Source organism: Peromyscus leucopus, chromosome 16_21 (assembly GCF_004664715.2).
Source record: "Peromyscus leucopus breed LL Stock chromosome 16_21, UCI_PerLeu_2.1, whole genome shotgun sequence".
Classification (NCBI taxonomy): Eukaryota; Metazoa; Chordata; class Mammalia; order Rodentia; family Cricetidae; genus Peromyscus; species Peromyscus leucopus.
This window is the reverse complement of record NC_051084.1, coordinates 36,343,933-36,361,418: the sequence shown is the minus strand read 5'-3', so window position 1 is coordinate 36,361,418 and position 17,486 is coordinate 36,343,933. Positions and strand designations below refer to the sequence as shown.

Genomic DNA, 17,486 nt, shown 5'->3' with positions numbered 1-17,486 from the left:
AACCTACCGGTTTTGTTTTTTTTTTTTTCCGGGGGGGGGGGGGGGAGTGGTGGTGGTGGTGGTGGTGGTGGTGTTTGTTTTTTTGTTTGTTTTTTGTTTTGTATTTTGTTCTCTGTCCTCAGATACGAGCAACTGTAAACACAGAATCAGACTTCTGTTTTGCCAAGTATGGCTCTGTAATGATTCACTCCAGTGCTGTGGAATGAGGGCTGTTAGTCTGGTATGTTCAAGCACAAGTCACTACCATTCTGTCTCAGGCCCACAACATGAGCCAAGATGCTCCAACAGTACACATTTGCTATTAACTAGTGCCCACCCTTTTATTTTGTCTTTTATCCTGATAGCAATTCAAGTCTCATATTCACTTTAAATGTTCCTCCCTATATGTAGGAAAGAACTTTTGTTTTTCTTCCCAACACAATTGTAAAACTGCACGTTCATTCAGAACAAATCAATGCAAGAGAAGAGGGAAAAAGGCAAGTTCATTTTAGCTTTTTATTAAAATGCTTAGGATACAGACTGACCTTTTGTAAATGACAGTTTTACTCTTGCTGAAATAGGACACATGTGCACTCTGATAAACAGAATGAAGAGTCTCAGTTCACTGAGCCCCTGGACAGGGCCCTGCCCCTCTGGTGGAGTTGTGCTCACTGCAGCAGCTTCTTCTGACCACCTTAGTTAAGATGGTGTCTGTGGGGCAGGAAACAGACTGGTGCCACTTTTTAGTAATCTCTTTCTCCAGTGGCCAGAATAAACCACTTTCACAAAGAGCCGCCCTGGGCAGAGTCCAGTCCTCCAGCTTGCTACAGGGCAATTCGGGACAAATGCGAAAGACAAATAAGGAAACCAACACTGAGGCTATCACACCTGTCACGTGCCTGGACAGAGACGGACGGACAGCCGTTAGCCAAAGGGAATGAAAAGCACACCCGTTACCTACCCTAGTTTTCACCGCCAGCTAGATTCCTTCAGTAAGGCGTTGACAACCTTTCCACACGGACAGCTCTCACTCCAACTATTCGTAGATGAACACTGTAATGCGTGCACTTTGCAGACAAGATACCTCACCAAGCCTCTGCATTGGGAATCTGGCAGTGGAAGAGAACACTGTCCCACGAGCTCAGTGCTCCAAACTAATGAGTAGGAGCTCACTCCCCCCCCAGGAGTGTGCTTCCCACCTTCCCTGCGCTCTAGCTGGGGGCCTGTCACCACGCAGCAGCTGCAGCATTTTCACTTCGGACCTACCTCTCACCTTGCAATAAAGGAAGGAAGAATCAAGATCCCCTCCTTTCTCCTCCCACCTTCTTCTACAAGGGTAGAATACAGAGTTAACATCAAGAAAACCAAATGCTCTAAGAATCAGGTTCATAATTCTCCCAGAGCTGCTGCTGCTTTCCTTCACACTAGTGCTCACTGTTGCCAGGAGCTGCCCACAAAGCCAGACAGCAAGGCCATTTCCCGTTTTCTCCGGTTTTTCTGGAGTGGAACACATGGAGCCCACTGACAGTCTTTCCTAGGTTCACTTGTTGCGAGCAGAGCCGATGGAAAGGTCTTCTACTCAGAATTCAGAGCCTTAAGCTGCTGACTTGGACCTGTGTCCTGTTCAGAACTGTCTATCTGTTCAAAAGCTTCGGGGACACACTCTCAGCATGGGGTCTACATGAGAGATGTTCTTAACTCTTTCATGAGGCAAAAGTCACTTTTTAGAGCTACAGTGAAAAAAGGAAGGTGCTACAGAGAGGGAACTCTACAACAGTATAAAAGCGAAGCCTGCTGCAACTGCTGACTGCAAGTAAAGCTGACAATGTAACAATGCCACTTCCCACTCCAGACGAGGGACTCACTCCCCTGACCACCGTGGAGACCACCCCAGGAAAGGCCAAGGCTCCATCCTCTCCTAGCACACTTGTGCTCAGGTGCCACCTCCAACAAGGCAGGTACACAGCGGAGCTCTGGCCTCCGGTGCGCTGTTCATAATTTTATGAAGTATCTAAATTTCATTTACTAGTTTAAAAAAAAAAAAAAAAAGAATAGAAAATCTGGACCAAGTAAATTGTGAACTCAAAAAGTTAGAGAAGGGATACCAATTACATTAACAACACTTTCTTTAAAAAATAGAATCACTTTCTTTTGAAATCAACCAGTGGTGAGACGTGTTTTTCTTTCCGGGTGTTCCATGATGGCACCCGGCTTTCCCTGGCAAATCCTGCCAGCCCAAGTCCCTGACACTGACCTGCACCAGCAGACAGGCAGTGTTACTTCCCACGAGTGGAGAAGAGCACATGTCACCACTGGGCGATGAGCGTAGACAGAGATGCATGGCTTTTCAATGCCAGACATGGTTGGAGAGCTTTCCTTGTCCTATTAGAAAAGTCCATGGGAAGCTGTGAACAGGATCAGTCCAGAAGTCAACCTTTATTGTCACCGTCCAAACGTCAGTCAATGTACTGGGAGAGCCAGCGGAAGCCCTCGCCGTAACCCTGCCTCTTGAGCACGCTGCACATGAACACTTCCATGGGGCGGGCGTTCAGCTCCTTCAGAGACACGTTTCCCTAAGGGAGGCAAAACCCGGAGAGGCCTGTTAGGACTTCCATATGCAAAAGCACAAATACACATAGACAGTAACTGCAAAATGTGTCCAGCACACAGATGATTTCTGCAGGGCCTCCTGCTTCAGAATAAAATTAGTAGCTTCTTTACACCACCTCATCCTCTATCTCTAAAAAGCATTTGCTCTGAATGTCCAACATTCATCTGGGCAGTTATGAAAAGGAACTGTCATAATTTTAGGGACCCATGGACCCAGCATGTACTATAATAGACAAAACAAGTTTAACATAAGCATTCAGCAACAGACAATGTGGGGTTGCATGGAAGAAACTGATGTGCATGTAGCACTTATACAGAAGAGGGCAACCAAATGAGCTTAAAAGAAGCAGCAAGCATTCACACACACACCTACATGAATAAATAAATGCAATAAAGGGCCAGGCGGTGGTGGCGCACGCCTTTATTCCCAGCACTTGGGAGGCAGAGCCAGGCAGGTCTCTGAGTTCGAGGCCAGCCTGGGCTACAGAGCAAGACCCAGGACAGGCACCAAAACTACACGGAGAAACCCTGTCTCGAAAAACCAAAATATAGATAGATAGATAGATAGATAGATAGATAGATAGATAGATAGATAGATAGATAAATGCAATAAAGGCAAGTTTTCATTGTGTAGCCCAGGGCTGCCCTCAATGTGCACCACCACACCTGGCCTGGAAGCATTTCTAGAAATAAAGAGATAACGAATCAAGACTATGGAACTGTGGTGGTGGTGGTGGTGGTGGTGGTGGTGGTGGTGGTGGTGGTGGTGGTGGTGGTGGTGCAGCACACCTTTAACCCCAACACCCTGGAGGCAGTGACAGGTGAGTCAGAATAAAGTCTACAGTTCCAGGCCATCCAAGGCTACACAGAAAGACCTTGTCTCAATAAATAAGTAAATGTACAAAAAAAAAAAAATTAAAAGCAGAAGTCAGGGGACAGGGGAAGTCAGATGAGTGGACAAAGTGCCTGCTGCTCAAGGGTAAGGACCTCAGTTCAGATCCCCAGCACCCACATAGTTAGGCACATTGGCACACACCTGAGACCCCAAGAGAGTACAGAGACAGAGTGGGTTCCTGAAGCTCGTTGGCCAGCCAACCTAACCCAATAGATGAGTGCCAAACTCTTTCACTGAAGGACAGCCAAAGTTGACCTTAGGACTCTACATACATGAACAAGTATGCACACATATACAAAGTACCAGGTTTGTATTTCTGTGTTTTTTCTCTCATCAGCCTGCTTTTCTAGACCAGAGCCTCTCTTCACTCTATAGTAGTGATGTAGGATCTTCCTGTTCTATTTCTGGTGTTATTATCCATTTGCTATACAAACCTGAACAACTACAGCTTCCTCATTTGTAAAATGGGAAAATAGTTTCACGTCTATCAGTTAGAAACACTAAGGATAACCTAATGCTTTGCTCTTAATACTTGGAAAGCATATATAATACTTCTTTAAGATTTACCTTTATTTTTAAATTATGTATATGTGTGTGGCAATGTGGTGAATGCGGTGCCCATGGAGGCCATTAAGTGGTGTCAGATTCCCTGGAACTGGAGTTACAAGTGGTTGTGAGCTGCCCAACGTGGGTGCTGAGAAATAAACCTGGGTTCTCTGCAAGAGCAAGGCATAACTGCTGAGCCATCTCCTCAGCCCCAGAAAATTCTCTAAGGAGACTGAAGCCAAGTATGACAGCACATGTAGAGACAGACAGATCTCTACGAGTTCGAGGCTAGCCTGGTCAACATAGACTTTAATCTCAAAATAGTAGTAATAATAAATTTTTTAATTCCAAAAATAAATAAATATTAGCACCCGGTGACTAATACCCATCTCTAACCCGAGGTCCAGGGTATCTAACATTCGTGGTGCACAGGCACATGGCAGGCAAACACCCATACAATAAAACAGTAAAAGAGAACTGCCTTTCCTGCCATCTCTTCAATTATTAGGTATTAGAAAACATACAGGAGGCAGGAGGATGGCTCAGTGGTACAGCACTTCCTTAGCATATACACGGCCCTGGGTTCGAGGTCCTTTTGTGTCACTGGGAAAGAGGGAGGGAGGAGGATGGCTGAAGGATACACCCTGATAAAACACTCCCACTGAGGAGCAAAGGTCTCAAAAACACAAAGAAAAGCACCTATATTTAAGGACTGTGGGTGTCCTCTCATGGCCCCTTAGACTTTTTTCTTACCTTTCCTGTGGTCTGTCCATAAAGCCCAAATATTTCACGGAGTTTTTCTTCACTGATTGCATCTGTCCTGTCAATTTTGTTTCCCAAGATAAGAATTGGCACATTGGATATTGTTTCATCAGTCATTAAAGCCTAAAGACAGGATAAAAAAAATAAAAAAAAAAAAAAAAAAAAAAAAACACGTAAGCAGTTCATGAAATGAAAGCTTATCACGACGTAATAAAAACTAACTTCTACCAGTTTATAGGGCATCATGTGGTCCTCTTTGCATCTGATGAATGGCTCATCTTGGCATTAGGTTCCGAGAGCATCATAGGTGAGATGCCCTGGGTGTGAGATGCCCTGGGTTTGTGTTTATGTTAACAAACCTAGATAAAACACAACGTACTTAGTGCCCAATGAACTGGGGCAGAAAGTCAACACTGGCATGTTCAGAGAAGCATCACAATTCATGCTCCAACAAAATCAAAGATGTGGAACTGAAACTGGGCTCCACAGGAAGGGCAGACCCTGGTAAGCGGGAAGGAAGGACACAGACAATGGCTCCACAACAGTGTGAGAATTCAAGAAGCCACAGAGTACCACGTAACTGAAGTTAGACGTCTACACAGATGTGCAGCAACAGGGCAAATGTGCGGGCAACAACAACTCACGTCAGTGCCAGTCTGAAAAAAAAATTTTTTCCCCCTTTGGTTTTTCCAAACAGGGTTTCTCTGTGTAGTTTTGTTGCCTGTCCTGGATCTCAGCTGTAGACCAGGCTGGAACTCACAGAGATCCGCCTGCCTCTGCCTCCCGAAAATTTAAGTTGCACTAGATCTTAAAGAATGTGACCCTAAAGTCAACAAATCTACTTTCAGGACTGAACTGATAAACACCATGTATCTGCAGTGCTTACCTAAGAGATGATCTGTAAGACAGCAGAATTTAGTGAATTGAGCAAGAAGGATTCTGGGAACAATTGAAGTGTCTAAAACAATAAATCAGACAAAGGAGGAGACAGTGCTGACATGGATTCTCACTAAGAGGAAAGCAGAGCTGGAAGAACAGGGAGAGTATGTGTGCACTTTTACCCTGTAAGCGATTGAAACCATTAAAGGAAACAAGCAGGGGAGTGACTGACAAGTTCCCTCTGGCACTCCAGTACAAAGCACAGGTTTCTTCCCAGAGCATGTCCAGGACGGTGGAGAGGAACAATCGATAGCTTCACTTTGGGAAGGACCATCTAGTAGGCAGCACGTTTGAGGCTGGAACTCAGCAGGTGTGGATGAGAGAGATGCGCGTGGAGCCGTTACCACCCAGATGAGGATGGAAGAAGCATTAGAACTAGTCCATCAGGACCAAACAGAAGAAGATGTGCAAGAGCTAACACTGGCTGGGCACGCGGTGCACTCTCACAGTCCCAGCATTTGGGAGGCTGAAGAGGCCAGGCTGGTCTACATATCAAGGGGGGGGGGACCAAAAAAATTAATAAAACAAACAAAAATTAAATCAAGAGTATAAAGTAGGGGCTGAAGAAATGGCTAAGTGGTTAAGAGCACTGGCTGCTCTCCCAGAGGATCTGAGTTCAATTCCCAGTGGCAGCTCACAGCTGTCTGTAACTCCAGTTCCAGGGTTTCTGACCCCTTCACACAGGCATACATGCAGGCAAAACACCAATGAATATTGGGGGGGGGGGGAGATAGTTTAAGAAAGGAAAGCAGTTAGCCCCACACAAAATGAGACCTAAGCATTAGAAACATACATTTAAAAAAATAGCCAAGCAGTGGTAGCGCACGCCTTTAATCCCAGCACCTGGGAGGCAGAGGCAGGCAGATTTCTGCAAATACCAAATGCCAGCCTGGTCTACATTGTGACTACACAGAGAAAGTGTGCCTCAAAAAAACAAAACCTGAGACAGGTTCAAACTGCTGGATGAGTCAAAGAAACACTCATAAATCAAAGAGAAAGGCACTGGAGAGATGGGTAAGTGATTAAGAGCACTGCTTTTGTAGAGGACTAGGGTTTGGTTCTCAGCATCCAGTTTACAATCTTCTGTAACTCAAGTTCCATGGGATATGATACCTTGTTCTGGCCTCTATAAGCACCAGGCATGCATGTGGTATACATATATACATACATACAAATACACATACAAAATAATTTCAAAAATAAAAGAGACAGAGATACAGGGTGAAGAAAGAGGCATTATAAGGAACATTATAGAGAGTCTGACAAAAAAGAAAATCCAAAATGAGTAAAAAAAAAAACCCTGAAGCATGTTCACAGATCACCAAAGTCATTCCATGACTCTGTAGGAGAAGTAGATTCCAAAATATAAAAACTCAAGGCTGGAAAGATGCACTGGTTAAGAGCCCTGGCTGCTCTTCCAGGTCCTGAGTTCAATTCCCAGCACCCACATGGAGGCTCACAACCATCCATCTACAACTGAAGTCCCATGGGATCTGATACCCTCTTTTTGGAGTACAGATGTACAAGCAGACAAAACACCCAAAGACATAAAATACATTAATAAATAAATTTTTTTTTAAAGTATAAAAACTCTGAGTTTCACAATACCAAGACTACAAAAAGAATAACCACAACAAGGGAACACTACTTACTAGGCTGAGACAACAGGCAGAACTGAGAGGAGTGTTGTGAGCAATCTGAGCCAGCCAGGCAACCTTATCATATAACTACTTTTTTGTTGTTGTTTTTTGTTTTCTTTTGTTTTTCGAGACAGGGTTTCTCTGTGTAGCTTTGCGCCTTTCCTGGATCTCGCTCTGTAGACCAGACTGGCCTCGAACTCACAGGGATCCGCCTGACTCTGCCTCCCGAGTACTGCGATTAAAGGCGTGCGCCACCACCACCCAGCATATAACTACTTTTTATTCAAGTTCAACCTGAGGTTCCTCAGGACATTGAAAAACTAAATCTCACTGGGCTAGAGAGATGGATCAGTGGTTGGTTAAGAGCACTGGCCACTCTTCCAGAGAATCTATTCCCAGTGCCCACATGATGGCTCACAATTGTTTATTATCCGTTAGCTCCATTTCCAGGGAATCCAGTGCCCTCCTCTGGCCTCTGCAGGCACCAGGCAAGCATATAGCACCTATACCTAAGATTCAGGCAAAACACTCAAACACATAAAAATAAATACATCTTAAAAAGACAAACCATGTCCCGGGCGGCGGTGGCGCACGCCTTTAATCCCAGCACTCGGGAGGCAGAGCCAGGCGGATCTCTGTGAGTTCGAGGATAGCCTGGGCTACAGAGTGAGTTCCAGGAAAGGCACCAAAGCTATACAAAGAAAAGCTGTTTTGAAAAACCAAAAACCAAAACAAAACAAAAAAGGGCGAACCATGTTTCAGATTTTAAAATCCTTTCTTCTAGGACTCTGAGCACATTAAGTACTGGCACTACTGAGTTGTAGTTCTTAAAACAAAGGGCAAGACAGGAAGGAAGGGATATACAAAAATATAAACCTACATTAAGCTCAACTTTGGATTCCATGAGTCGAGAATGATCCGCACAGTCCACCAGAAAAACTATCCCATTAATCGCTGGGAGATAATTTTTCCAAACCCGACGTGCTAGAAGACAAAATTTCTAGATCAACAAAACAGCTGACAAGTGAATAACCTAATGGTCCATAGAATGAGATTTGCTAAGCTCACCAAGTCCTAGCCAATAGCAGTTAAGATAGAGGATTCATATTGATGGTCTGTGAACAAATCCTGAGTTTTGAAAACTAAGAGTTTCTGCCTTCTCTGACTAAGCATAAACCTAGCAACTCTAACCCACCTGTAACTTAATGGTTGTTCTTTAGTCAGTTTGCCAAAATCCCCACCAGTTCTAAGGCTGTAAATGCAGAAATAATAAAATAATGAAGTGACCAGTTTGGGGTCTCGTGCTAACTTTGCAATCTCCACGTTAAAACATGATAATGATTTAATTGTTCCTATCATTTTAGTCCCACTGTAGTTCCTATAGCTAATGAGTACATGTGCTGATAGAACTGAGTGGTGGGCTTGGTAGGTACTTGAAACACTCTGGCCAGGTACTCAGTCTCCAATATTTAAGCAATGCTTTTTGCTCGTCATTATTCTGAGACACGGTCCCACAAAGTTGTGTGGCCTAGGCTGGCCTTGAACTCTCCATCTTTGTGCTTCAGTCTCCCAGTACTGAAATTACAGATCTGCCGGCAATAAATAATTTCTGTTTTTGTTTTGTGACAAGGCATGGTGAATGTTTCAAAGCAGTGCTTTAATTTCAGGGCATTGGTGGTGGGGATTGAATTCAGTGAGCTACATTCTCAAAATGTAAGGGATGTGCTTTCTGAGACAGGATCTCCCCACATGGCTAGTGCCGGGGTTGCAGGCATGTGCCACCACACCCAGACTGCATTATAGTTTCCAGTGCTCACATGGATGACTAAGGAGGCAATCTACATGGTCACCTGGTCACCTCAGAAAGTAGGGTAGGACAGAGAGGCTGCAGCTTTCACATTCACGTCCTTGTCACACACTGACAGTTTATTACAAGCCTGTGCTCCTTTTATAAATTACATTTTTAAAGCCATGCAAATAAAAAACATCAAGATGCACAATACTGTAGTTACTCGTATAAAATGGCAGTCATGCACACACCTATAATCCTAGCAGCTGGAAACCTGAGGCAGGAAGATCAGGGCCAGAAGCCAGAGAGATGGCTGAGCAGGTAAAAGCACTTGTCACTAAGCCTGATGACCTCATTCTAATCCCTAGAACCCACACAGTGAAGACTCAGTTCCCCCAGGTTGTTCTCCAAACTCCACAGGTGTGCCATAGCATGCAAACACACACAGGCACACACAAATATTTAAAAATTATTTGTTAAAATCAAACAAAACCAGTTCAGAGCTTGGAGGCAAGGTTTGGTACTTAAGAGCATTTGCTGTTTCGGTAGAGGACCCGTATTTGGTTCCCAGGACCACTGGCAGCTCACTACCATCTGCAACTACAGCTCCAAGGGATCTGACATCCTCTCTGGCCTCTGAGGGCATCTGAACATACATGGCATTCATTCACATAACACACACACACACACACACACACACACACATATAAGCATAATAAAAATAAATCGTTAGCTGGGTGTGAGAGCATACCCATTTAATCCTAGCACTTGGGATGCAGAGGCAAGTGGATCTCTGAGTTTGAGGACATATTAAGTTGTCTACATATTAAGTCCCACATTTAAAAAAAAAAAAACAGCCGGGCGTTGGTGGCGCACGCCTTTAATCCCAGCACTCGGGAGGCAGAGCCAGGTGGATCTCTGTGAGTTCGAGGCCTGCCTGGGCTACCAAGTGAGCTCCAGGAAAGGCGCAAAGCTACACAGAGAAACCCTGTCTCGAAAAACCAAAAAAAAAAAAAAAAAAACCATACACATACACACAATTTAAATTAACAAAATGTTCCAAAAGTGTGACCTGTCAACACAGTAATCACAGGATTGCAACTGGTTTCCCAGCCTTCTCAGAATATTCTCAGGTCTTAAACTGTTCACTCCTGCTCCTAAAGTTTTACCAAATACAAAGTGAGGGTCCATCAGATAAAAATCCCCATTCTGTAGATCTCTAAGAAGGGAGAATGGGAGTGTGGCTCAATGGTAAACCACTTACTTAGCATGCACCAGGCCCCGAGTCTGATCCCCAGGACAGGAAAAAACCCAGCAGAGGCTAGAGAGATGACTCAGTGGTTATACTACTAGATCCAAGTTCAGTTTCCTTAAGTCTGTAATTCCAGCTTCAGGAAGATTCAATGCCTCTTGCCTCTGCCAGTACCTACTACACTCACATTCACACAACCCACACCCACACACAAAATTATAAATAAAACTAATCTTTTAAAAAAATTTATAAGGCTGGAGAAATGGCTCAGCGGTTAAGATTACTGGCTCCTCTTACAGAGGACTCAAGTTCTGGTCTCAGCACCCACTTGACAGATTACAAATGTCTGTAATTCTAGTTGTGGGGGGTCCAATACCTTCTTCTAGACTCTGTGGTCACCAGGCACACAGGGCACAGACATACATGCAGGTAAAACACTCAGACAAATACAATAATTTAAAAAAAAAATTGTATGTGTAAATTAAAAGCAAATGAACATATATCCATAGAAAGTACTTAATGAGAATCTAAGAGCCAGAGACACAAACTGAATAGGGCAAAATAGACCTAGAGCAGAGCAAAAAGGTATCAGAAAATGTCCCAACTGTCCCTAATAAGCAGGGCACACAAAATACCAGTTCAAAGGGGTCACAAATACCCACTGTGGTCCTCTGGGAATTTTTGAGAAATTTAAAAATACTTGTTAAGTAATAATTTCCTACATACTCATACCCTACTGAATAAAGTATACAAAACAGACTTGGTAACTAAACACAGAAATATGACATTTTAAGGCCAGTCTGCTGTATGTAAAGTTCCAGGCCAGCCAAAGCTATATACTGAGATCCTGTCTCAAAAACAAGACTACTAAACAATAAAGAACATGCTGTCAAGTAGACAGAACTTTCACAAATGCGCCGGGTAGTGGCGGCACACACCTTTAATCCCAGCACTCGGGAGGCAGAGGCAGGTGGACCTCTGTGAGTTCGAGGCCAGCCTGGGCTACAGAGTGAGATCCAGGACAGGCACCAAAACTACACAGAGAATCCCTGTCTCAAAAAACCAAAAACTTTAAAAATTAGAAAAACTCAGAAAAACTCAGATGTGGTGGTGTATGCTTGTAACCCTAGCACCTGGGAGGTGAAAGCAGAGCAGGAAGAAGTTCCTGGCTAGCCTGGGCTACATGAACCCTGTCTCTAAAAGAAAATTGGATGATGTAACTTCACTAAAGTAGTAAAACTCCAATCCTAATACAAGTAATCTACAAGTTAAAATGAGGGGCTGGAGAGACAACTCAACGGATGGAAGTTCTCGACACCTCACGGGGCTTGGGACCCGAGTCTGATCCCAGAAACTACATAAAAGTGGAAGGAAAGAACCAACTCCAGAGCTGTCTGTCTCCCAACCTCCACACCAGCGCCATGGCATGCACACCCATACATCATGCACACCCATACACCATGGTTTAATTTTAAAAAGTTAAATGGCACACTGCTTTGCAGATGTGTCTCACAAGACACCCTCACCCAGTCTCTTACCTTGCTCATGTCCACCAAGATCAAAAGTGGTAAAAGTCATTCCAGCAATTGTCAGTTCTTCTGAGGCTGAAAGTGTCAAAAAAAAAAAAAAAAAAGAACAAAAGAAATAAACTTTCCAACCAAGGGTCCAAGTGTTTTCGTTTTGTAAAGAAAGGGTACAACAATGCAAACAGTCTTAAAAAGCTTTTCTCCAAGAAGTTTTCTGCTTAAGGTCAGATATGGGAGCTGTGTCTCATTACAGAACTGGTCAGCAAATCAGTGACAAGGTTCCAGAGATGCAGAGTAAGTGACCCAAGAGTGTCCACAGTAACTTCAAAGTAATCTGGCTTCAGGAGCCTCAGTTAGTAACGGAACTACATTAACAGGGGATTCACCCTCCATGCATGACACTGACCATCAATGTCACCTGGTATTTTGAAACTTACTGGGATGTAATGTTGGTACGTGCTGGCCTAGTCTGTCATCTTTCAGCATGTGAAGAAGAGTGGTTTTCCCTGCATTGTCCAAACCCAAGAATACAAGTTTTCCAGATTTCTTGTAGAGTCCTACAAGAGAAAAGAACGTCTTCATGTTCTTCCCATCCAAGGCCCCTTAGATATCAATTGTTTGAGGAAATGTAAATGCAACCTGTAATGTAGTTCATGAAAATGGCTTTACCTAGGAACTGGAGCACACTGCTAAAGCCATTGTAGATCCACTCAAAGATGAAAGACATTATTGATGCTTACAACCTGTGTAAAACAGGAAAATAACATTAACTTTCTACATGCCTTATTCTCTGGCCATGACACACATTCATAGACCCAAGTTTTCTAGACTAGGAAAGCAAAGTCTGGGGCTGGAGACATAGCTTAGCAGTTAAGAATGCTTGCTGCTCTTCTAAAGAACCCAGGTTTGACTCCCAGGATGCACATGATGATTCACAACTGTCTGTAACTCCAGTTCCAAGGGATCCAACAATCTCTTCTAGCCTCTATAGTAAACATGCTTGCATGCAAGCAAAACACTCATACACATAAAAATAAAAATCAATCTTGTGCCAGGTGGTGGCGGCGCACACCTTTGATCCTCGCACTGGGGAGACAGAGGCAGGCAGATTTCTGAGTTCAAGGCCAGCCTGATCTGCAAAGTGAATTCCAAGACAGTCAGGGCTACAGAGAAACCCTGTCTTGAAAAACAAACAAAAATCAATCTTGCAAATACCAACTGATCTCCTTCCCGCCGAGACACAGATTTTGCACTCAGAATGGAAACCTCTAGGATTCTCTTATCTGCAAATTTAGATACTCAGAGAACTAGGAGTCACACACACAGTCCTTCTTTACTGTGAGATGTACTCCTCCAGGCAGCTGCCCATTCACACCCTTAGATAACCACGACTGCCTACCAGTTGGCAACATTCCTAGGAATTCTAAGATGGGCAGTGGTTGTATACGCCTTTAATCCCAGCATTTGGGAGACAGAGGCAGGAGATCTTTGGCTAGCCCTGTCTACAGTGAGTCCCAGGCCACCTAAGGCTACAAAGAGAGATTCTGTCTCACAACAACAACAAAAAGAACTAAAACAAAACCATGAATGAAAAGTATATTAACCTGAATAAAAGGTTTATTAAGTTATTCTGTGCACTTCTAAAAAAGTCACCCCAAATCTATCAACTGGCCCAATCTGTTTGGCTCTACTTACTGATACCCTTAACCATTTTTGCAGGTATGTTTTGACTCACAAAAAGATTATTTTACAGAACCATGTAGGAATAAGAAACAAAAAAACCCAACACTTTGTAATACAATCAAATACATATCTACTTTATATGTGTGTGTGTGTGTGTGTGTGTGTGTGTGTGTGTGTATTTGGTTTATTGAGATAGGGTTTCTCTGTGTAGCTTTGTGCCTTTCCTGGAACTCGCTTTATAGACCAGGCTGGCCTCGAACTCACCTGCCTCTCCCTCCCGAGTGCTGGGATTAAATGCATGCACCACCACTGCCTGGCCTACTTTATAAATTCTTAATTTCTTAAAATAAGAATACTCATTCATGCTGAGCATTGGTGGCGCACGACTTTAATCCCAGCACTCGGGAGGCAGAGCCAGGTGGATCTCTGTGAGTTTGAGGCCAGAGTGAGATCCAGGACAGGCTCCAAAATGACACAGAGAAACCCTGTCTCAAAAAACAAACAAACAAACAAAGAATACTCATTCATAATATAGTAAAAGTTTCCAAAACAAGTGTCTTATTTGTTCTTTCAACACAGGGTCTCAACTATGTAGTGCTGGACTGCTAGTACAAGTCTTGTCAATTAACACAGACACCAAAACTACATTTTCTATTTCCTATAGGCTTAAAAAAAATACATGACTCAAAGCCACTTGGCAGGTCTATACACGTCAGCTCTAAGTACAGCTGAGAGAAGAATCTAGAAATACTGAGGAATCATAAAGACTCTCAGAGATCAATTTCCTGGTCACAATGATTTTTTACATCAGTACCTCAGTTCAGCACAGAAAAAAAAAAATCACCACTTTTTCAGCAAGGCAAACTTAATTCAAGATGCAGCCAACTGCAATCAGACAAAACTTTCATGAACAGGAACTGGAGGAAGGGCTACCCACAAAACATATATGTATATACACTGGTATACACTGTGTTCTTTTATCAGGAGGTAAGCCCAGGCTGGCTTCAAACTCCAGGGCTTAAGGTAGCCTCCTGCTTCAGCAAAGCATCACCTATATTCTTCAAATACGCTAGATGAAAAGCAAACTATGTAATTATTGGGGCTAGGCCTATGGTCTGACCTGTAAACCTGGAACCTGCCTCATGCTTACTCCAGTCAGCTTTTACAAAACAAGAACAAAGTTTGGACACAGGCACAGACAGACAGAAAACTGTGGCACACAAACACACTTAGCATGTTAAGTAATAGCCAGGAAGGGTAGTACACACCTGTAATCTTACCACTCAAGGCTCAAGAAAGATCACAAGTTCAAGGTCAGCTTAAGCTATACATTGAGACCCTATCTCCAAAAAAAAAAAAAAAAGGCTGGAGCCAAACATAGCAGCACGTGCCTGTAATCCCAGCATTTAGGAGGCAGAAGCAGAATATTAGGAGTTCAAGGACAGCCTCAGCTATACAGTGAGTTGAAGCCAGGCTGAATCATGAGAGATTTTAAGGAGGGGAGACTGAAATGTAGCTCAGTGCTAGGGAGGCATACTTAGCTAACACGCATGGCCCTGTGTTTGATTCTTGGCACTGACAAGCAAACACACACACACACACACACACACACACACACACACACACACAGAGACAGACAGACAGACAGACAGACAGACTGACTTATCTATAAATTTAGCACTTTAAGAAGCCCAGTAACAAACACATAAATTTACTGCAGGTAAATAAAACAATATGCTTTTCTTCTACAGTTCCCAAATGAGACATTCTCCCTTGTTTTTCTCACGTTATTCTTGGAGAATCACAGTTCAACTTTAATATGCTATTACTCCCACTGCGGCCACTCTTTACAACCCAACACTACTAAATTCATGTGTACTGGTTTGCTGCCAATAGTATTCCCAAGTAGGGCATGGCAGTGTAAGCTTTAATCACAGCACTTTCGAGGTTGAGGCAGGAAAAATGAGCTTGGGTTTGTAGCAGCTTTGCTGATAAAAAGTTCCAGGCTAGCCTGGGCTAAATTGTGAGACTCTGTTTCAGAAAACAAAGAAAACGAAAGCAAATATTCTCAACCTAGTTAATTTTATGTGTCACTTAAGGGAATTTTTTTTCTTAAGTGGTAACTGAATTACTTTCATTTTTCTAACCTATTTTCCTTTGCAGTCCTTGTTTTAAAAGCCCTATAAATTCTTCCCACCGAAACAAGACAGGTAAAGTATTAGAATGAATTCTTCAGTGACGTTAAAAAGTAATAACTCCTACCAGTCCCCAGGAGTTGGGTTGTGGCGCTGCCCAGAGTTGAGTAAATGGCCTTGCTAACTCCTCTGTCCTTGAGAGCTCAGGATTTGAACCAATTCATCCATCAACAACCTTAGAATGTTTCCGGTGCCTCACCAATCCTACCCAGCAGGGGCCTCTGGCCTCATTTAACAAGATGAAGATGTAGACACTCTTAGGCTACCTGTCCTGGTCAAGACTGTAGCTCAAAGTGTCAGTTCCAAGGACTTAAAACTCTCACCTAAAACCGAAGCTTTTCCTGCTAATGTGAAACTCCAATCACAAAACTTCCAAAAAGGAAACTTACTTCCCTAACTTACCACCTAATCTTCGTAAGAACACACCCTTTCAGATGGTATTTTTACCAAAGAACATTCTATTTCTTTTCTCTTCTTCACCTACTCTATCATCTATGGAATGTTAAGAACAACGTTGAAACCAACACTATTCCTGAACCTAAAGTAAAAGCGTGCAAGTATCAAGACGGGTGGAGACAAACAAGTCCCAAAATGACCACTGGCCAACAAAAACGGACTCATTACTTATACGTATTCACTCCAGATGAACCTGGGGCGGAAGGCAGCTGGCTATTACCTACGGAATTCTATGCTGCTGCGGGGTAAATGTCAAAGATTAGCTTTCTGCCAATTCCCCCTAAATCTCCCCTCTCAACCTGAGCAGATGGAGCCAGATTCCGGGAAAACACCAGAACAAGGGGAAATACTGAGAAAGGGTACTTATTACCATCCTCGCCTGGACGAAAATGGGGGAAGAAAACACTCATCTACGATGAACGCGCGAGAAGGAATTTTCCCATGCACAGGGGGGGAAAAAAAAGAGGGGGTGTTGGTGGAAGGAGCGAACACCGGGTTCCAGATAGGGCGTCGGATGCCCAGAAGACTGAACGTGGGGCTCGAGCGCCCACTCGCTACCTGCGCGGCCCCCGGGTCTGCAGAACCCAAGGAGGAGCTCCCGGGGCTCCGGCTAGCCTCACCGAGGACCGAGGCTCCTCCGCCACGGAGCCGTTCCAAACACCCCCGAACGCCGCCGCCGCCGCCACGCCACCCCGCAGCTGCGGCCCGTCCCCGCCCAGAGCCGGCCCGCGGAACCGCCTGCGTGTCACTTCCCCCCACCCAGCCCCTCCGCGCCGGCCCCCGCCCCGCCCTTGGCGGCCGCCCGCCCCGAGCCCAATGCCCCCACTGCCGCCTCCTCTGCTTGGGCCCCGGACTCACGGCCCGAGGGGCTCCTCCGGCGGTGGCTGGCGGCGCGACCCTCCCTCAGAGCACACAGACCAGCAGCGCCCGGGACCGCCAGCTACGCGCCGGATGTACGTCACGCCCCTCCCACGGGGCTTCCGGGGACGCGCTCGCCCCGCCCCCTCCAAGCGTCACGCCGCTCGGGCCGCGGAGGGGCGGGCCCAAGGAGTGACGTATGCTCCGGGGTGCGGCCCCGCCCTCCCGCTGAAGGTGCTCCAGCCGCCCAAGACGTGGCAATGCCAGGCGGGCGGGCAGCCTGGGCTTCTTTCTGTCCCCGAGTTAAGCAACTACTCCAGTTCGGGACTTCCAGTCCCAGTACATTTCCGGAGGCA

The 17,486-nt window shown here is 44.7% G+C and overlaps 1 protein-coding gene across 2 annotated transcripts; it reads right to left on the bottom strand.

Moving 5' to 3' along the window:
* Nucleotides 1-481: 481 nt before the first annotated feature.
* Sar1a (secretion associated Ras related GTPase 1A) lies at nucleotides 482-17,237 on the bottom strand. Of its 2 annotated transcripts, none has more exons than XM_028886173.2 (7): nucleotides 17,131-17,237; nucleotides 12,608-12,681; nucleotides 12,376-12,495; nucleotides 11,951-12,016; nucleotides 8,252-8,355; nucleotides 4,784-4,915; nucleotides 482-2,552 (listed from the first exon to the last, which is right to left on the bottom strand). In XM_028886173.2, exons 2-7 carry the CDS (start codon nucleotides 12,663-12,665, stop codon nucleotides 2,436-2,438), a joined length of 597 nt encoding a protein of 198 aa, XP_028742006.1. In that variant the 5' UTR covers nucleotides 12,666-12,681; nucleotides 17,131-17,237; the 3' UTR covers nucleotides 482-2,435. The 2 variants fall into 2 exon arrangements, with proteins under 2 accessions (XP_028742006.1, XP_037055376.1); XM_037199481.1 differs by lacking the exon at nucleotides 17,131-17,237 and adding an exon at nucleotides 16,893-16,917.
* Nucleotides 17,238-17,486: the final 249 nt, after the last annotated feature.

Coding starts and splice junctions, on each gene's coding strand:
- Sar1a (XM_028886173.2), bottom strand. CDS start 12,665: ATGTCTTTCATCTTTGAGTGGATCTACAATGGCTTTAGCAGTGTGCTC. Junction 12,496..12,607: donor CAGTGTGCTCCAGTTCCTAG/GTAAAGCCATTT, acceptor TTTCTCTTGTAG/GACTCTACAAGAAATCTGGA. Junction 4,916..8,251: donor AATCCAAAGTTGAGCTTAAT/GTAGGTTTATAT, acceptor TCCTGTCTTTAG/GCTTTAATGACTGATGAAAC.